The 13,557-nt window shown below is 39.4% G+C and overlaps 1 protein-coding gene across 1 annotated transcript in view; it reads left to right on the top strand.

Moving 5' to 3' along the window:
* Net1 (neuroepithelial cell transforming 1) overlaps positions 1-13,557 on the top strand; it is a 37,857-nt gene that overhangs the window by 4,144 nt on the left and 20,156 nt on the right. The window contains exons 2-3 of the mRNA XM_046442407.2: positions 2,345-2,411; positions 13,016-13,075. Coding sequence (XP_046298363.1) covers positions 2,345-2,411; positions 13,016-13,075 — 127 coding nt within the window. The remainder of the gene's footprint in view (positions 1-2,344; positions 2,412-13,015; positions 13,076-13,557) is intronic.

Here is a 13,557-nt window from a genome sequence, read left to right as displayed (position 1 = left end):
AGCATAATTAGAAATGGTAAGGCTGCTGTTTGAAAAGAGAATCATTCTATTAATTCTTCTTAAGCCAAATTATATCTTCAGAGATTTTGATGTGTCATTGCCTTCTTCTACCATGGCAGATATGAGTTGAAGCAGAATTATAAATAGAAGAAAGGTATTAAACAATGTATCAAACAACATGATTGCCAACAGGAAGAAAAAACACATTCTTAAAAACAGAATTATTTTCAAGATGTTTCATTGTAAAATGTAGAATGGAATGATGGAATGAAGTTTAAAACAAACAGTTAAAAAAGCAATAGCTAGTTATCATTTATTGTCTACTATGTAACAAGCACTGTATATGTAAATATATATATATATTAACACACACACACACATATATATATCTTTTTTTTTTTTTTTTTAAAGAGAGAGTGAGAGAGAGAATTTTTTTTAATGTTTACTTTTTAGTTTTCGGCTGACACAACATCTTTGTATGTCGTGCTGAGGATCGAACCCAGGCCGCATGCATGCCAGGCGAGCGCGCTACCGCTTGAGCCACATCCCCAGCCCACACATATATATATCTTTATGAAAACATCACAACTCTTCCAATTAAACTACAAAACTATAAAGATACTGACTTATCATAAAGTACACACTTTATTGAACTTAGAAAACTACAGAAACCCTTGAATTGATTTAAACTTGCAAATTTAAACTTGTAAATTTCTGCAGGAATGACAGCCATCTGTGGTATTTTTAAATTTATTATGAACAAAGATCATGAAAGTCAAAGGAAAAGACCAGATTCACAAATGGACTATGGCCTACAATCCAAGAAGCTAAATAATAACTTCTATAATACTTAGCCTAAAATAGCCAGGACTTCATTAATAACTGTCACGTTCCTAACTTTGGTCCCATTTCCTACTTAGGACCAATCAAAGTAAGCGAGATAGGCACCTTATCCAATCACAATACACACACACACACACACATTCTTTTAGTTAGCTCGCCTACAACTTCCCTTCAATGACAGTCTTCATTCAGTTCATTTTTGAACCTCCCCTGTTTTTTCATTGTAAGGCTTCATGCTCCTCTGTTAAAATGCAAATGATGATAGCTGACTCCATTGCCATAGTAAACTCATAATACTCTTTACTTTTCTCATATGGTTGCTCTTCAGTTATTTCAACATGGTGGTGGGATGGGGACATATCTCTGCTTTATTTTTCTTTACATTTGAATTAATTTAACAATAAATATGGTTTATAAACTGCCTTTATCTCCTATGCTAGCTATGTTTGCTTTTCTACATATTTTATAAACAAAGAAGTTTATATTTTTATAGAGAGAGAGGTTTGTATTTTAGAAAGGTAAAGACAGCTTTTGACATAGGAATATCTTGATTTATTTCTTTAGAGTGAATGGAAAACAAAATCCTTAAGGAACAAAATTCTAACCAAAGTTTAATCTTACTTGAGGCCTTTATCTCAAATGTATTATTCAGAGCTTTATATATAGTTTAAAATTGTAATTTTTTAAATCAGCAGGGATTTTCAATACCAATGTAAATAACATGGATTTAAATTGGGGGTGAGGGGCAGGTGGTACTGGGATAGAACCCAGTGTTGCTCTACCAGTGAGCTACCCCCCCCCCTTTTTTTTTTAATTTTGAGACAGGGTCTGTCCAAGTTGTCTGTACTGGCTTGGAATTTGCAATTCTCATGACTCAAGACTCCTGAGTTGCTAGGATTATAGGTGTGCACCATCATACCCAGCTAGGTTTTACTTGTTAAGAATATTCTTCTGTTTTTATTTGTTTAAATATTAGGCATGAATGAATTTCATATTTTTTAATCTAAGAAAGTTCAACTTGCCGGTTTTTATTTAACCTATTAATGCAATATATTATATTAATAAATTCTATATTATTGATCTCTGTGTTTCTAAAATAAACTCTGCTTGGTTTGGTGAACTATTTTTTTATTCACTTTTTTGGGGGGGATTGAACCCAGGAGTGCTTAACTTCTGAGCAACAACCTCACCCTTTTTTATATTTCATTTAGAGACAAGGTCTTACAGTGACTTGCTTATCTGCTGAGGCTTTTCACGATCCTCCTGCCTCGGCCTCCCGAGTTGCTGGGATTATAGGTGTGCACTACTGCGCCCAGCTTGTTCACTAATTTTATATAAGGTATTTTACTCTAAAGATTTTGAACATGACCAGGATCTGTGCCCTTTTTTGTTTTATACTCTGTCCCTCTTATTTCCAAGATTGAATGACTAATCAAGCAATTTTAAATGGTTTTAAAACTATGTAGTCTGTTTATTTATTGTTTGAATTTTCTCTTCATAGATATTCCCTTCGGAGAGGTAGCTCCTTCACATTTTTAACACCTGGCCCCCACTGGGACTTCACTTTGGTAAGTACATAATGGGATTTTTATTTCAAGGCATTAGAATTAGTTCTTGGGTTGTCTTTCAGTCTCTTGTATAGCTCACTTGTCTTTACTTCTGAATATCTTGAATAGAATTTCTACAGCCATCTTTTGCAGCCCAATTTAGTCCTTTTCTTTTCTGTTAATAAGCTGGAAGAATTTTTTTATTTCAAGTCAATAAGATATTTTGCAAAGCACTCATATATATATATATCAATCTTTACTCTATACAATCCTTTCTCACTTCCTACCAATGTTAAATTTAAGATCATGTTATGAAATATTCATTAAAAAATATAAGATGTTTGATTATACATATATAAAATTACATATATACATATTTAATGTAAACAAGTCATTCGAAATAAATATACATATATAAGATAAATCATTTTTTGCTATTGATCATCTCAGGATGGAGAAACTGATGCATTATTTTTAAGGCAAGATTTTACAAAGGCATTTATTTTTGTGTGATATGACACTAGAAAACTGATTACAGTATAATACATATATAAATAAATTATACAAATAGATCATATAATTCTTATGCTTTTATATTTGGGGAAGATAGCAAAAAATGGTTCTTTTTGTAGTTTGCCAGATGTAACTTATGTATCTTTTGATAATGTTCTAATGAATTAGGCAATACAGAATTAATTTGCATTCTTTTCTGTTTAATATATATTTCTGTTGGGTATTCTTGTTGAAGATTTCTGTGCTTTTATTACCATTACATGTGTCATTTAGCCACTAAAGCATTCATAGCAAGAGTCTCCTAATGTTTAGTGCAATTCTATATTTTCCTTTGAAACGTTTCCCATCTTGGCCCTTTTTCCTTATAGGTTGATAAGCCTAACCTCAAACAGAAATTCAGTAAATAAGAGTCTCCATACATTTGATTGTGCAAACCTATCAGCAAAAATATATTGAGCATGTACTCCTAGTGCATATTTTAATTTATGTAGTAATATTATGAGCTATCTTAAAGCACAGTATTCACTTAGGGTAAGGTTAATGATAGTGGGCACCAATCAGTATGACTGTCTACAGAGAATACCATCTACATAGCATCTACTAAAATAATAAAAATTGAAACAAGAATCTATATATACTAGCAATAAAAAAATCAAATGTAACTTTTAAAGACCTATATGAATATAGGAAGAATTTTTTTTAAAACTAGCATTAAATCCATGGAAGAATGTATGAGAACTTTATGGAGAAAATTGGAAAACATTAAAAAAGAATATAAAAGACCTAATTAAATAAAAGAAATTACTATTTTCATGCAAGAACTCTATCATAAAAATGACAACTTTCGGCCCAGTGGCCCGCGGCGGGACAGAGCTTCCAATCACTCCTGCAAGGTAGGCGGGCCTGCGACCCACCGGCAGAAGAGGAGCAGCGGCCTGCTGAGAGGCAGAGCCACCCCCTCCCCCTGCACCGGCAAGGTAGAGGGAACTGTGACCACGCACAGAGCAGGCCCAGCGGCCTGCTGAGGGGCAGAGCCACCCCCCACCCCCCGCGCCTGCCAGGTGACCACCGACAGAAAAGGCCCAGTGGCCCGCGGTGGGACAGAGCTTCCAATCACTCCTGCAAGGTAGGCGGGCCTGCGACCCACTGGCAGAATAGGAGCAGCGGCCTGCTGAGAGGCAGAGCCGCCCCCTCCCCCTGCACCGGCAAGGTAGAGGGAACTGTGACCACGCACAGAGCAGGACCAGCGGCCTGCTGAGGGGCAGAGCCGCCCCCCACCCCCCGCGCCTGCCAGGTAGGTGGAACTGTGACCACGGACAGAAAAGGCCCAGTGGCCCGCGGCGGGACAGAGCTTCCAATCACTCCTGCAAGGTAGGCGGGCCTGCGACTCACCGGCAGAAGAGGAGCAGCGGCCTGCTGAGAGGCAGAGCCGCCCCCTCCCTCTGCACCGGCAAGGTAGAGGGAACTGTGACCACGCACAGAGCAGGCCCAGCGGCCTGCTGAGGGGCAGAGCCGCCCCCCACCCCCCGCGCCTGCCAGGTAGGTGGAACTGTGACCACGGACAGAAAAGGCCCAGTGGCCCGCGGCGGGACAGAGCTTCCAATCACTCCTGCAAGGTAGGCGGGCCTGCGACCCACCAGCAGAAGAGGAGCAGCGGCCTGCTGAGAGGCAGAGCCGCCCCCTCCCTCTGCACCGACAAGGTAGAGGGAACTGTGACCACGCACAGAGCAGGCCCAGCGGCCTGCTGAGGGGCAGAGCCGCCCCCCACCCCCCGCGCCTGCCAGGTAGGTGGAACTGTGACCACGGACAGAAAAGGCCCAGTGGCCCGCGGCGGGACAGAGCTTCCAATCACTCCTGCAAGGTAGGCGGGCCTGCGACCCACCAGCAGAAGAGGAGCAGCGGCCTGCTGAGAGGCAGAGCCGCCCCCTGCCCCTGCGCCGGCAACGTAGAGGGAACTGTGACCACGCACAGAGCAGGCCCAGCGGCCTGCTGAGGGGCAGAGCCGCCCCCCACCCCCCGCGCCTGCCAGGTAGGTGGAACTGTGACCACCGACAGAAAAGGCCCAGTGGCCCACGGCGGGACAGAGCTTCCAATCACTCCTGCAAGGTAGGCGGGCCTGCGACCCACCGGCAGAAGAGGAGCAGCGGCCTGCTGAGAGGCAGAGCCGCCCCCTCCCCCTGCGCCGGCAAGGTAGAGGGAACTGTGACCACCCACAGAACAGGCCCAGCGGCCTGCTGAGGGGCAGAGCCGCCCCCCACCCCCTGCGCCTGTCAGGTAGGCGGAACTGTGACCACTGACAGAAAAGGCCCAGTGGGCCGCGGAGTGGCAGAGCTTCCAATCTCTCCTGCAAGGTAGGCGGGCCTGCAACCCACCGGCAGAAGAGGAGCAGCGGCCTGCTGAGAGGGAGAGCCGCCCCCTCCCCCCAACGCCTGCAAGGTAGATGGAACTGTGACCACCATCAGAACAGGCCAGACCTGCAACCGAGAGACAGAACAGGCCCAGTGGCCTGAGGAAGGGTAGAGCCGCCCCCCCCCCCCCCCCGCGCCTGCAAGGTAGGCGGACCTGCGACCCACTGGCAGTACAGCCCCAGAGGCCTGCAGAGGGGCAGTGCCGCTGCCTGCGCCTGCAAAGTAGACAGAATTGTGACCACCGACAGAACAAGCCTAGCGGCCCGCAGAGGGACAGAGCCGCCGCCCGCGCCTGCGAGGGAGACTTTGCAACTATACAAGACCAATATAAATATATAGGGGGGAAATTCAATAGCACAACAGTTTCACCAAGTAGAAAGGAACGCGAACAGTATGAAGAGACAAGGAAAGAAAGGACCACAAGCATTGCAGGTCAACTCAACGTTAGAAGAGGTAATAGCTGCAGCAGATGGAATGTCAGATAAAGAATTCAGGATATACATGCTTCAGATGATCTGGAGTCTCAAGGAAGACATCAGACAGCAAAATCAGACAATGAAAGATCACTTCAACAATGAATTACATAAACAAATCCAAGAAGCAAAAGATCAACTATACAGGGAAATAGAGGTTATAAAAAACAAACAAACAGAAATCCTAGAAATGCAGGAAGCAATAAGCCAACTTAAAAACTCAATTGAGAATACTACCAGCAGAGTAGAACACTTAGAAGACAGAACATCAGACAATGAAGATAAAGTATTTCAACTTGAAAAGAACATAGACAGCTCAGCAAGACTGTTAAGAAACCATGAGCAGAACATCCAAGAAATATGGGATAACATCAAGAGACCAAATTTAAGAGTCATTGGGATACAGGAAGGGACAGAGTTTCAAACCAAAGGAATGAGCAATGTATTCAATGAAATAATACGAGAAAACTTCCCAGACTTGAAGAATGAGACAGAACCCCAAATCCTAGAAGCCTACAGGACGCCGAATGTGCAAAATCATAAGAGACCCACACCTAGACACATTATAATGAAGATGCCCAACATACAGAATAAGGAGAGAATTTTAAAAGCTACAAGAGAAAGGAAGCAGATCACATTTAGGGGTAAGCCAATCAGGATAACAGCTGATCTTTCAACACAGACTCTGAAAGCTAGAAGATCCTGGAATAACATATTTCAAACACTGAAAGAAAATGGGTTCCAACCAAGAATTGTGTTTCCAGCGAAATTAAGCTTCAGGATGGAAGATGAAATTAAAACCTTCCACGATAAACAAAAGTTAAAAGAATTTGCAGCTAGAAAACCATCTCTTCAAAACATCCTTGGCAAAACATTACAGGAAGAGGAAATGGAAAATAACAATGAAAACCAACAGTGGGAGGTAGGACACTAAAGGGGGGAAAATAATCAAAGAGGAAAACAAACCATGTTTAGTAACATAAATAAACAAATATGGCTGGAAGAACAACCCATATCTCAATAATAACCCTGAATGTTAATGGCTTAAACTCACCAATCAAGAGACACAGGCTAGTAGAATGGATCACAAACAAGACCCAACAATATGCTGCCTACAGGAGACGCATTTGATAGGAAAAGACATACATAGGCTGAAGGTGAAAGGTTGGGAAAAATCATATCACTCATATGGACTTCGGAAACAAGCAGGAGTATCCATACTCATATCAAATAAAATAGATTTCAAGCCAAAGTTAATCAAAAGGGATAAAGAGGGACACTACATACTGCTCAAGGGAACCATACACCAACGAGACATAACAATCATAAATATATATGCCCCAAACAATGGTGCAGCTATGTTCATCAAACAAACTCTTCTCAAGTTCAAGAGTCTAATAGACCACCATACAGTAATCATGGGAGACTTCAACACACCTCTATCACCACTGGACAGATCTTCCAAACAAAAGTTGAATAAGGAAACTATAGAACTCAATAACACAATTAATAACCTAGACTTAATTGACATATATAGAATATACCACCCAACATCAAGCAGTTACACTTTTTTATCAGCAGCACATGGATCCTTCTCAAAAATAGATCATATATTATGTCACAAGGAAACACTTAGACAATATAAAGGAGTAGAGATAATACCATGCATCCTCTCTGATCATAATGGAATGGAACTGAAAATCAACGATAAAAGAAGGAAGGAAAAAGAATACATCACTTGGAGAATGAACAATAGGTTACTGAATGATCAATGGGTTATAGAAGACATCAAGGAAGAAATTAAAAAATTCTTAGAGATTAATGAAAACACAGACACAACATATCGGAATCTATGGGACACATTGAAAGCAGTTCTAAGAGGAAAATTCATTGCTTGGAGTTCATTCCTTAAAAAAAGAAAAAACCAACAAATAAATGATCTCATACTTCATCTCAAAATCCTAGAAAAAGAAGAGCAAAACAACAGCAAAAGAAGTAGAAGGCAAGAAATAATTAAAATCAGAGCTGAAATTAATGAAATCGAAACAAAAGGAACAATTGAAAAAATTGACAAAACTAAAAGTTGGTTCTTTGAAAAAATAAACAAAATCGACAGACCCTTAGCCATGCTAGCGAAGAGAAGAAGAGAGAGAACTCAAATTACTAACATACGGGATGAAAGAGGCAATATCACAACAGACACTTCAGAAATACAGAAGATAATCAAAAATTATTTTGAATCCTTATACTCCAATAAATTAGAAGATAGTGAAGGCATAGATAAATTTCTTAAGTCATATGATCTGCCCAGATTGAGTCAGGAGGATATAGACAACCTAAACAGACCAATATCAATTGAGGAAATAGAAGAAACCATCAAAAGACTACCAACTAAGAAAAGCCCAGGACCGGATGGGTATACAGCAGAGTTTTACAAAACCTTTAAAGAGGAACTAATACCAATACTTTTCAAGCTACTTCAGGAAATAGAAAAAGAGGGAGAACTTCCAAATTCATTCTACGAGGCCAACATCACCCTGATACCTAAACCAGACAAAGACACTTCAAAGAAAGAAAACTACAGACCAATATCTCTAATGAACCTAGATGCAAAAATCCTCAATAAAATTCTGGCCACTCGGATACAAAAACTTATCAAAAAAATTGTGCACCATGATCAAGTAGGATTCATCCCTGGGATGCAAGGCTGGTTCAATATACGGAAATCAATAAATGTTATTCACCACATCAATAGACTTAAAAATAAGAATCATATGATCATCTCGATAGATGCGGAAAAAGCATTTGACAAAGTACAGCATCCCTTTATGTTCAAAACTCTAGAAAAACTAGGGTTAACAGGAACATACCTCAATATTGTAAAAGCAATCTATGCTAAGCCTCAGGCTTGCATCATTCTGAATGGAGAAAAATTGAAGGCATTCCCTCTAAAATCTGGAACAAGACAGGGATGCCCTCTCTCACCACTTATGTTCAACATAGTTCTCGAAACACTGGCCAGAGCAATTAGACGAAAGAAATTAAAGGCATCAAAATAGGAAAAGAAGAACTTAAATTATCACTATTTGCAGATGACATGATTCTATACCTAGCAGACCCAAAAGGGTCTACAAAGAAACTATTAGAGCTAATAAATGAATTCAGCAAAGTGGCAGGATATAAAATCAACACGCATAAATCAAAGGCATTCCTGTATATCAGTGACAAATCCTCTGAAATGGAAATGAGGACAACCACTCCATTCACAATATCTTCAAAAAAAATAAAATACTTGGGAATCAACCTAACAAAAGAGGTGAAAGACTTATACAATGAAAACTACAGAACCCTAAAGAGAGAAATAGAAGAAGATCTTAGAAGATGGAAAAATATACCCTGTTCATGGATAGGCAGAACTAACATCATCAAAATGGCGATATTACCAAAAGTTCTCTATAGGTTTAATGCAATGCCAATCAAAATCCCAACGGCATTTCTTGTAGAAATAGAGAAAGCAATCATGAAATTCATATGGAAAAACAAAAGACCCAGAATAGCAAAAACAATGCTAAGCAGGAAGTGTGAATCAGGCGGTATAGCGATACCAGACTTCAAACTATACTACAGAGCAATAGTAACAAAAACAGCATGGTACTTGTACCAAAACAGGCGGGTGGACCAATGGTACAGAATAGAGGACACAGAAACCAATCCACAAAACTACAACTACCTTATATTTGATAAAGGGGCTAAAAGCATGCAATGGAGGAAGGATAGCATCTTCAACAAATGGTGCTGGGAAAACTGGAAATCCATATGCAACAAAATGAAACTGAATCCCTTTCTCTCGCCATGCACAAAAGTGAATTCAAAATGGATCAAGGAGCTTGATATCAAATCAGAGACACGCCGTCTGATAGAAGAAAAAGTTGGCTATGATCTACATACTGTGGGGTCGGGCTCCAAATTCCTCAATAGGACACCCATAGCACAAAAGTTAATAACTAGAATCAACAAATGGGACTTACTCAAACTAAAAAGTTTTTTCTCAGCAAAAGATACAATAAGAGAGGTAAATAGAGAGCCTACATCCTGGGAACAAATCTTTACTCCTCACACTTCAGATAGAGCCCTAATATCCAGAGTGTACAAAGAACTCAAAAAATTAGACAATAAGAGAACAAACAACCCAATCAACAAATGGGCCAAGGACCTGAACAGACACTTCTCAGAGGAGGACATACAATCAATCAACAAGTACATGAAAAAATGCTCACCATCTCTAGCAGTCAGAGAAATGCAAATCAAAACCACCCTAAGATACCATCTCACTCCAGTAAGATTGGCAGCCATTATGAAGTCAAACAACAACAAGTGCTGGCGAGGATGTGGGGAAAAGGGTACACTTGTACATTGCTGGTGGGACTGCAAATTGGTGCAGCCAATTTGGAAAGCAGTATGGAGATTTCTTGGAAAGCTGGGAATGGAGCCACCATTTGACCCAGCTATTCCCCTTCTTGGTCTATTCCCTAAAGACCTAAAAAGAGCATGCTACAGGGACACTGCTACATCGATGTTCATAGCAGCACAATTCACAATAGCTAGACTGTGGAACCAACCTAGATGCCCTTCAATGGATGAATGGATAAAAAAAATGTGGCATTTATACACAATGGAGTATTACTCTGCATTAAAAAATGACAAAATCATAGAATTTACAGGGAAATGGATGGCATTAGAGCAGATTATGCTAAGTGAAGCTAGCCAATCCCTAAAAAACAAATGCCAAATGTCTTCTTTGATATAAGGAGAGTAACTAAGAACAGAGTAGGGTCGAAGAGCATGAGAAGAAGATTAACATTAAACAGGGATGAGAGGTGGGAGGGAAAGGGACAGAGAAGGGAAAATGCATGGAAATGGATGGAGACCCTCAGAGTTATACAAAAGTACATACAAGAGGAAGTGAGGGGAAGGGGAAAAATAATATAAGGGGGACAAACGAATGTCAGTAGAGGGAGCAGAGAGAGAAGAGGGGAGGGGAGGGGAGGGGAGGGGGGATAGTAGAGGATAGGAAAGGCAGCAGAATACAACAGACACTAGTATGGCAATATGTAAATCAATGGATGTGTAACTGATGTGATTCTGCAGTCTGTATATGGGGTAAAAATGGGAGCTCATAACCCACTTGAATCAAATTGTGAAATATGATATATCAAGAACTATGTAATGTTTTGAACAGCCAACAATAAAAAATTAAAAAAAAAAATGACAACTTTCTGCAAATTACTCCATATTTGGTGCAGTTTTAATAGAAATCCTATTGGAGTTTGATAGATCTCATTCTACAATTCATGGGGAAGAGTAGAGGACCCAAAAACAAAAAGCAGTATACAAGATAGGAAGTGTATGACTTAACTGTATTGTATTAGTTATTAAAACACAGGGTGATATGGGCACAGGAATGATAAACAGACCAACAAACAAAATAAAGAACCCAGATACTTACCCACATGATGCTAGAACTTACTGTATCACAGGCATAATAAAGGAGTCGTAGGCGCTCAACAAATTCTGTCAGGGTGGGAGTAACTGACTGTCCTATCTCATGCTACATATATATAAAAGTAAATTCCAGATGGCTCAATGAAGTGAGATTTCAAGATATTTTTAAGAAATTACAGTGGAATGTTTCAAAGTCTGTTAAAGGTTCTTCATGCATGTACTCATACGTATGCAATTTCACGTGACATTTACATGTTTTCTCTTATTGTAATCTTTTTGCTAGGCAATTACCTTTCCCTTCTTTCTCCCTGTCCTTCCCCATGTAAGTCCTTCCTTCCATCCCCAGCCTCTACTCTAACCCATAACAGTAACACCATTTGTATACTTCTATATTTTGCTCATATTATAATTAACTAATACACACATGGGCCTACAGATGGATACACATATACAGGATATCTGGCTAGTTGGCTTTTCAACATTGTAATCATACTATTCATACTTTTCTGTATCATCTGGATATGATCTTTTGTTTTTCATGTTGTCACCTTATATTCAATTTTTTTTCCAGTTCTGATTTATATTGTTCTTTCGTTTCTCGTTTCATTTTCTTAATTTCTTTTAGTTCAATTTGAAATAGTGTATTGCAGTTTTGTCTGCCCCTTCAAGCATTTCCCTCTGCTGTGCCTTCATTCCTTAAAAGGATGGTAGTCTGCCCCTTATTCTCTTTTTTCTTAGAATGATTCTGTACAGGATTTAACTTTGAGAATTTTTGTTCATCTTAATGTGAATTTTGTTTTTCTCCACTTTTACAAGGAGGCTGGGTTTAGGTAACTTTTCTAACTTCACAGGGCTCCCTATTTTTATGTTGGCTTGCTTTCTGATACCTCCTGGTTCCATTATTTCCCCCTTTCCCTTCTGTACTTTGTCTTTCCTTTTTCCTTTTCTCTGATGACTCTGTGCTACTCAACTCTGATTAGACTCTTAGTAGTTTCTCTTCTGTGTGGAGCCAAGAACTCTTAAGGGAGTCCTGGTTGATCCATTTTTGATATTTCACAAGAGCTAAACTGGTCGCAAGTACTCTAAAAAGTTATTTTGAGATGAAGTGTTACTTAAAGGTAGTATTCTATATTGACCATAAACCATAAATAATAGGTACACAGTTTTTCTACTGCTTAGCACCAGTAGAGCTGAATGATACTGGAAAGTAAATCCAGGGATATCAGTTTCAGCTTTCACTTGCTAAATCCTGCTTCAGGCAACACATCTTTTAGTTACTTTACTTTGGGCCAGGAAGAAAAAAGGACTTTTTTTCCCTAGTGAAAATTTCCCTCCTTTGCCCCCAGGATAAACCGTAAGTATTCCTTTTAAAAAAATAAAATAAAATAAAAAAGTGTTGCCTTTCTCTTATAAAATCTATTTTACTTTTTCCTCGAAGTACAGACAGACCAATAACAATATGAGTACTATTCTGAGACCTTTACATAAATACACTTTTTTATATGATGGAATCACTTCACAGCAAGAGATAACTTATGGGGGGGTGGGGCTATTTTGATAGTATATGTGCCAGGGACAATTTATAAATGTTCCTCATCAAAATACTTTCCCTTTGCATATATACAAAAGCTTAACATTTTTAAGTTATTTTTCTGTTCGTTGCAGTTTGTTTATGGGCTAACATGTACCACTTGTACATAAGGATGAAATCTTTTTATTTTCCTTATAGAAAAGAAAACGAAGAGAGAAAGATGATGATGTTGTGAGCCTTAGCAGCCTTGATCTGAAGGTAAGCCTTGATGCCCTATTAAAGAAAAGCACTTTAAAATTTGTGAATATCCTTTTATTTCTATGCTATAAGAATGAATATCAGGTTTTTAGGGGGAAAGATGGTTTGTGGAATTTTTAAGTGCAAAACTGAATAATATTGGTTCACAGAGACCCTCTTTTTTGCTATTCTACTTCTTGGTTAAAAATAAGGGGGAACCACTCTCAAAACTGTTAGATCGGGGCTAGTGTGTAGCAGCCAAGTCTGGTGAAGAGGAAGCACTATGGTGCTCTAGCCTTTAAGGAATAGCAAAAATCCCTTAATATGATCAGATACAGTTCATACTTGACGATCTGTGATTAATTATATCTAAGTGTTTTTTAATTTGTAGATTCCCTGTTGCTTTTTGTTTTCTTATAATTTTTTGTTGTTGTTGTTGTTATTGAAGAAACTGTCATTTTTTTCCTTTAGCACTTTCCACATCCCCATGATATCATTTACCA

Source organism: Marmota monax, unplaced genomic scaffold (assembly GCF_021218885.2).
Source record: "Marmota monax isolate L192 unplaced genomic scaffold, Marmota_monax_Labrador192_F-V1.1 WCK01_AAM20220418_F8-fsc00072, whole genome shotgun sequence".
NCBI lineage: Eukaryota > Metazoa > Chordata > Mammalia > Rodentia > Sciuridae > Marmota > Marmota monax.
Note: the sequence above shows the minus strand (reverse complement) of the source record. Positions and strands in the feature narration are given on the sequence as shown.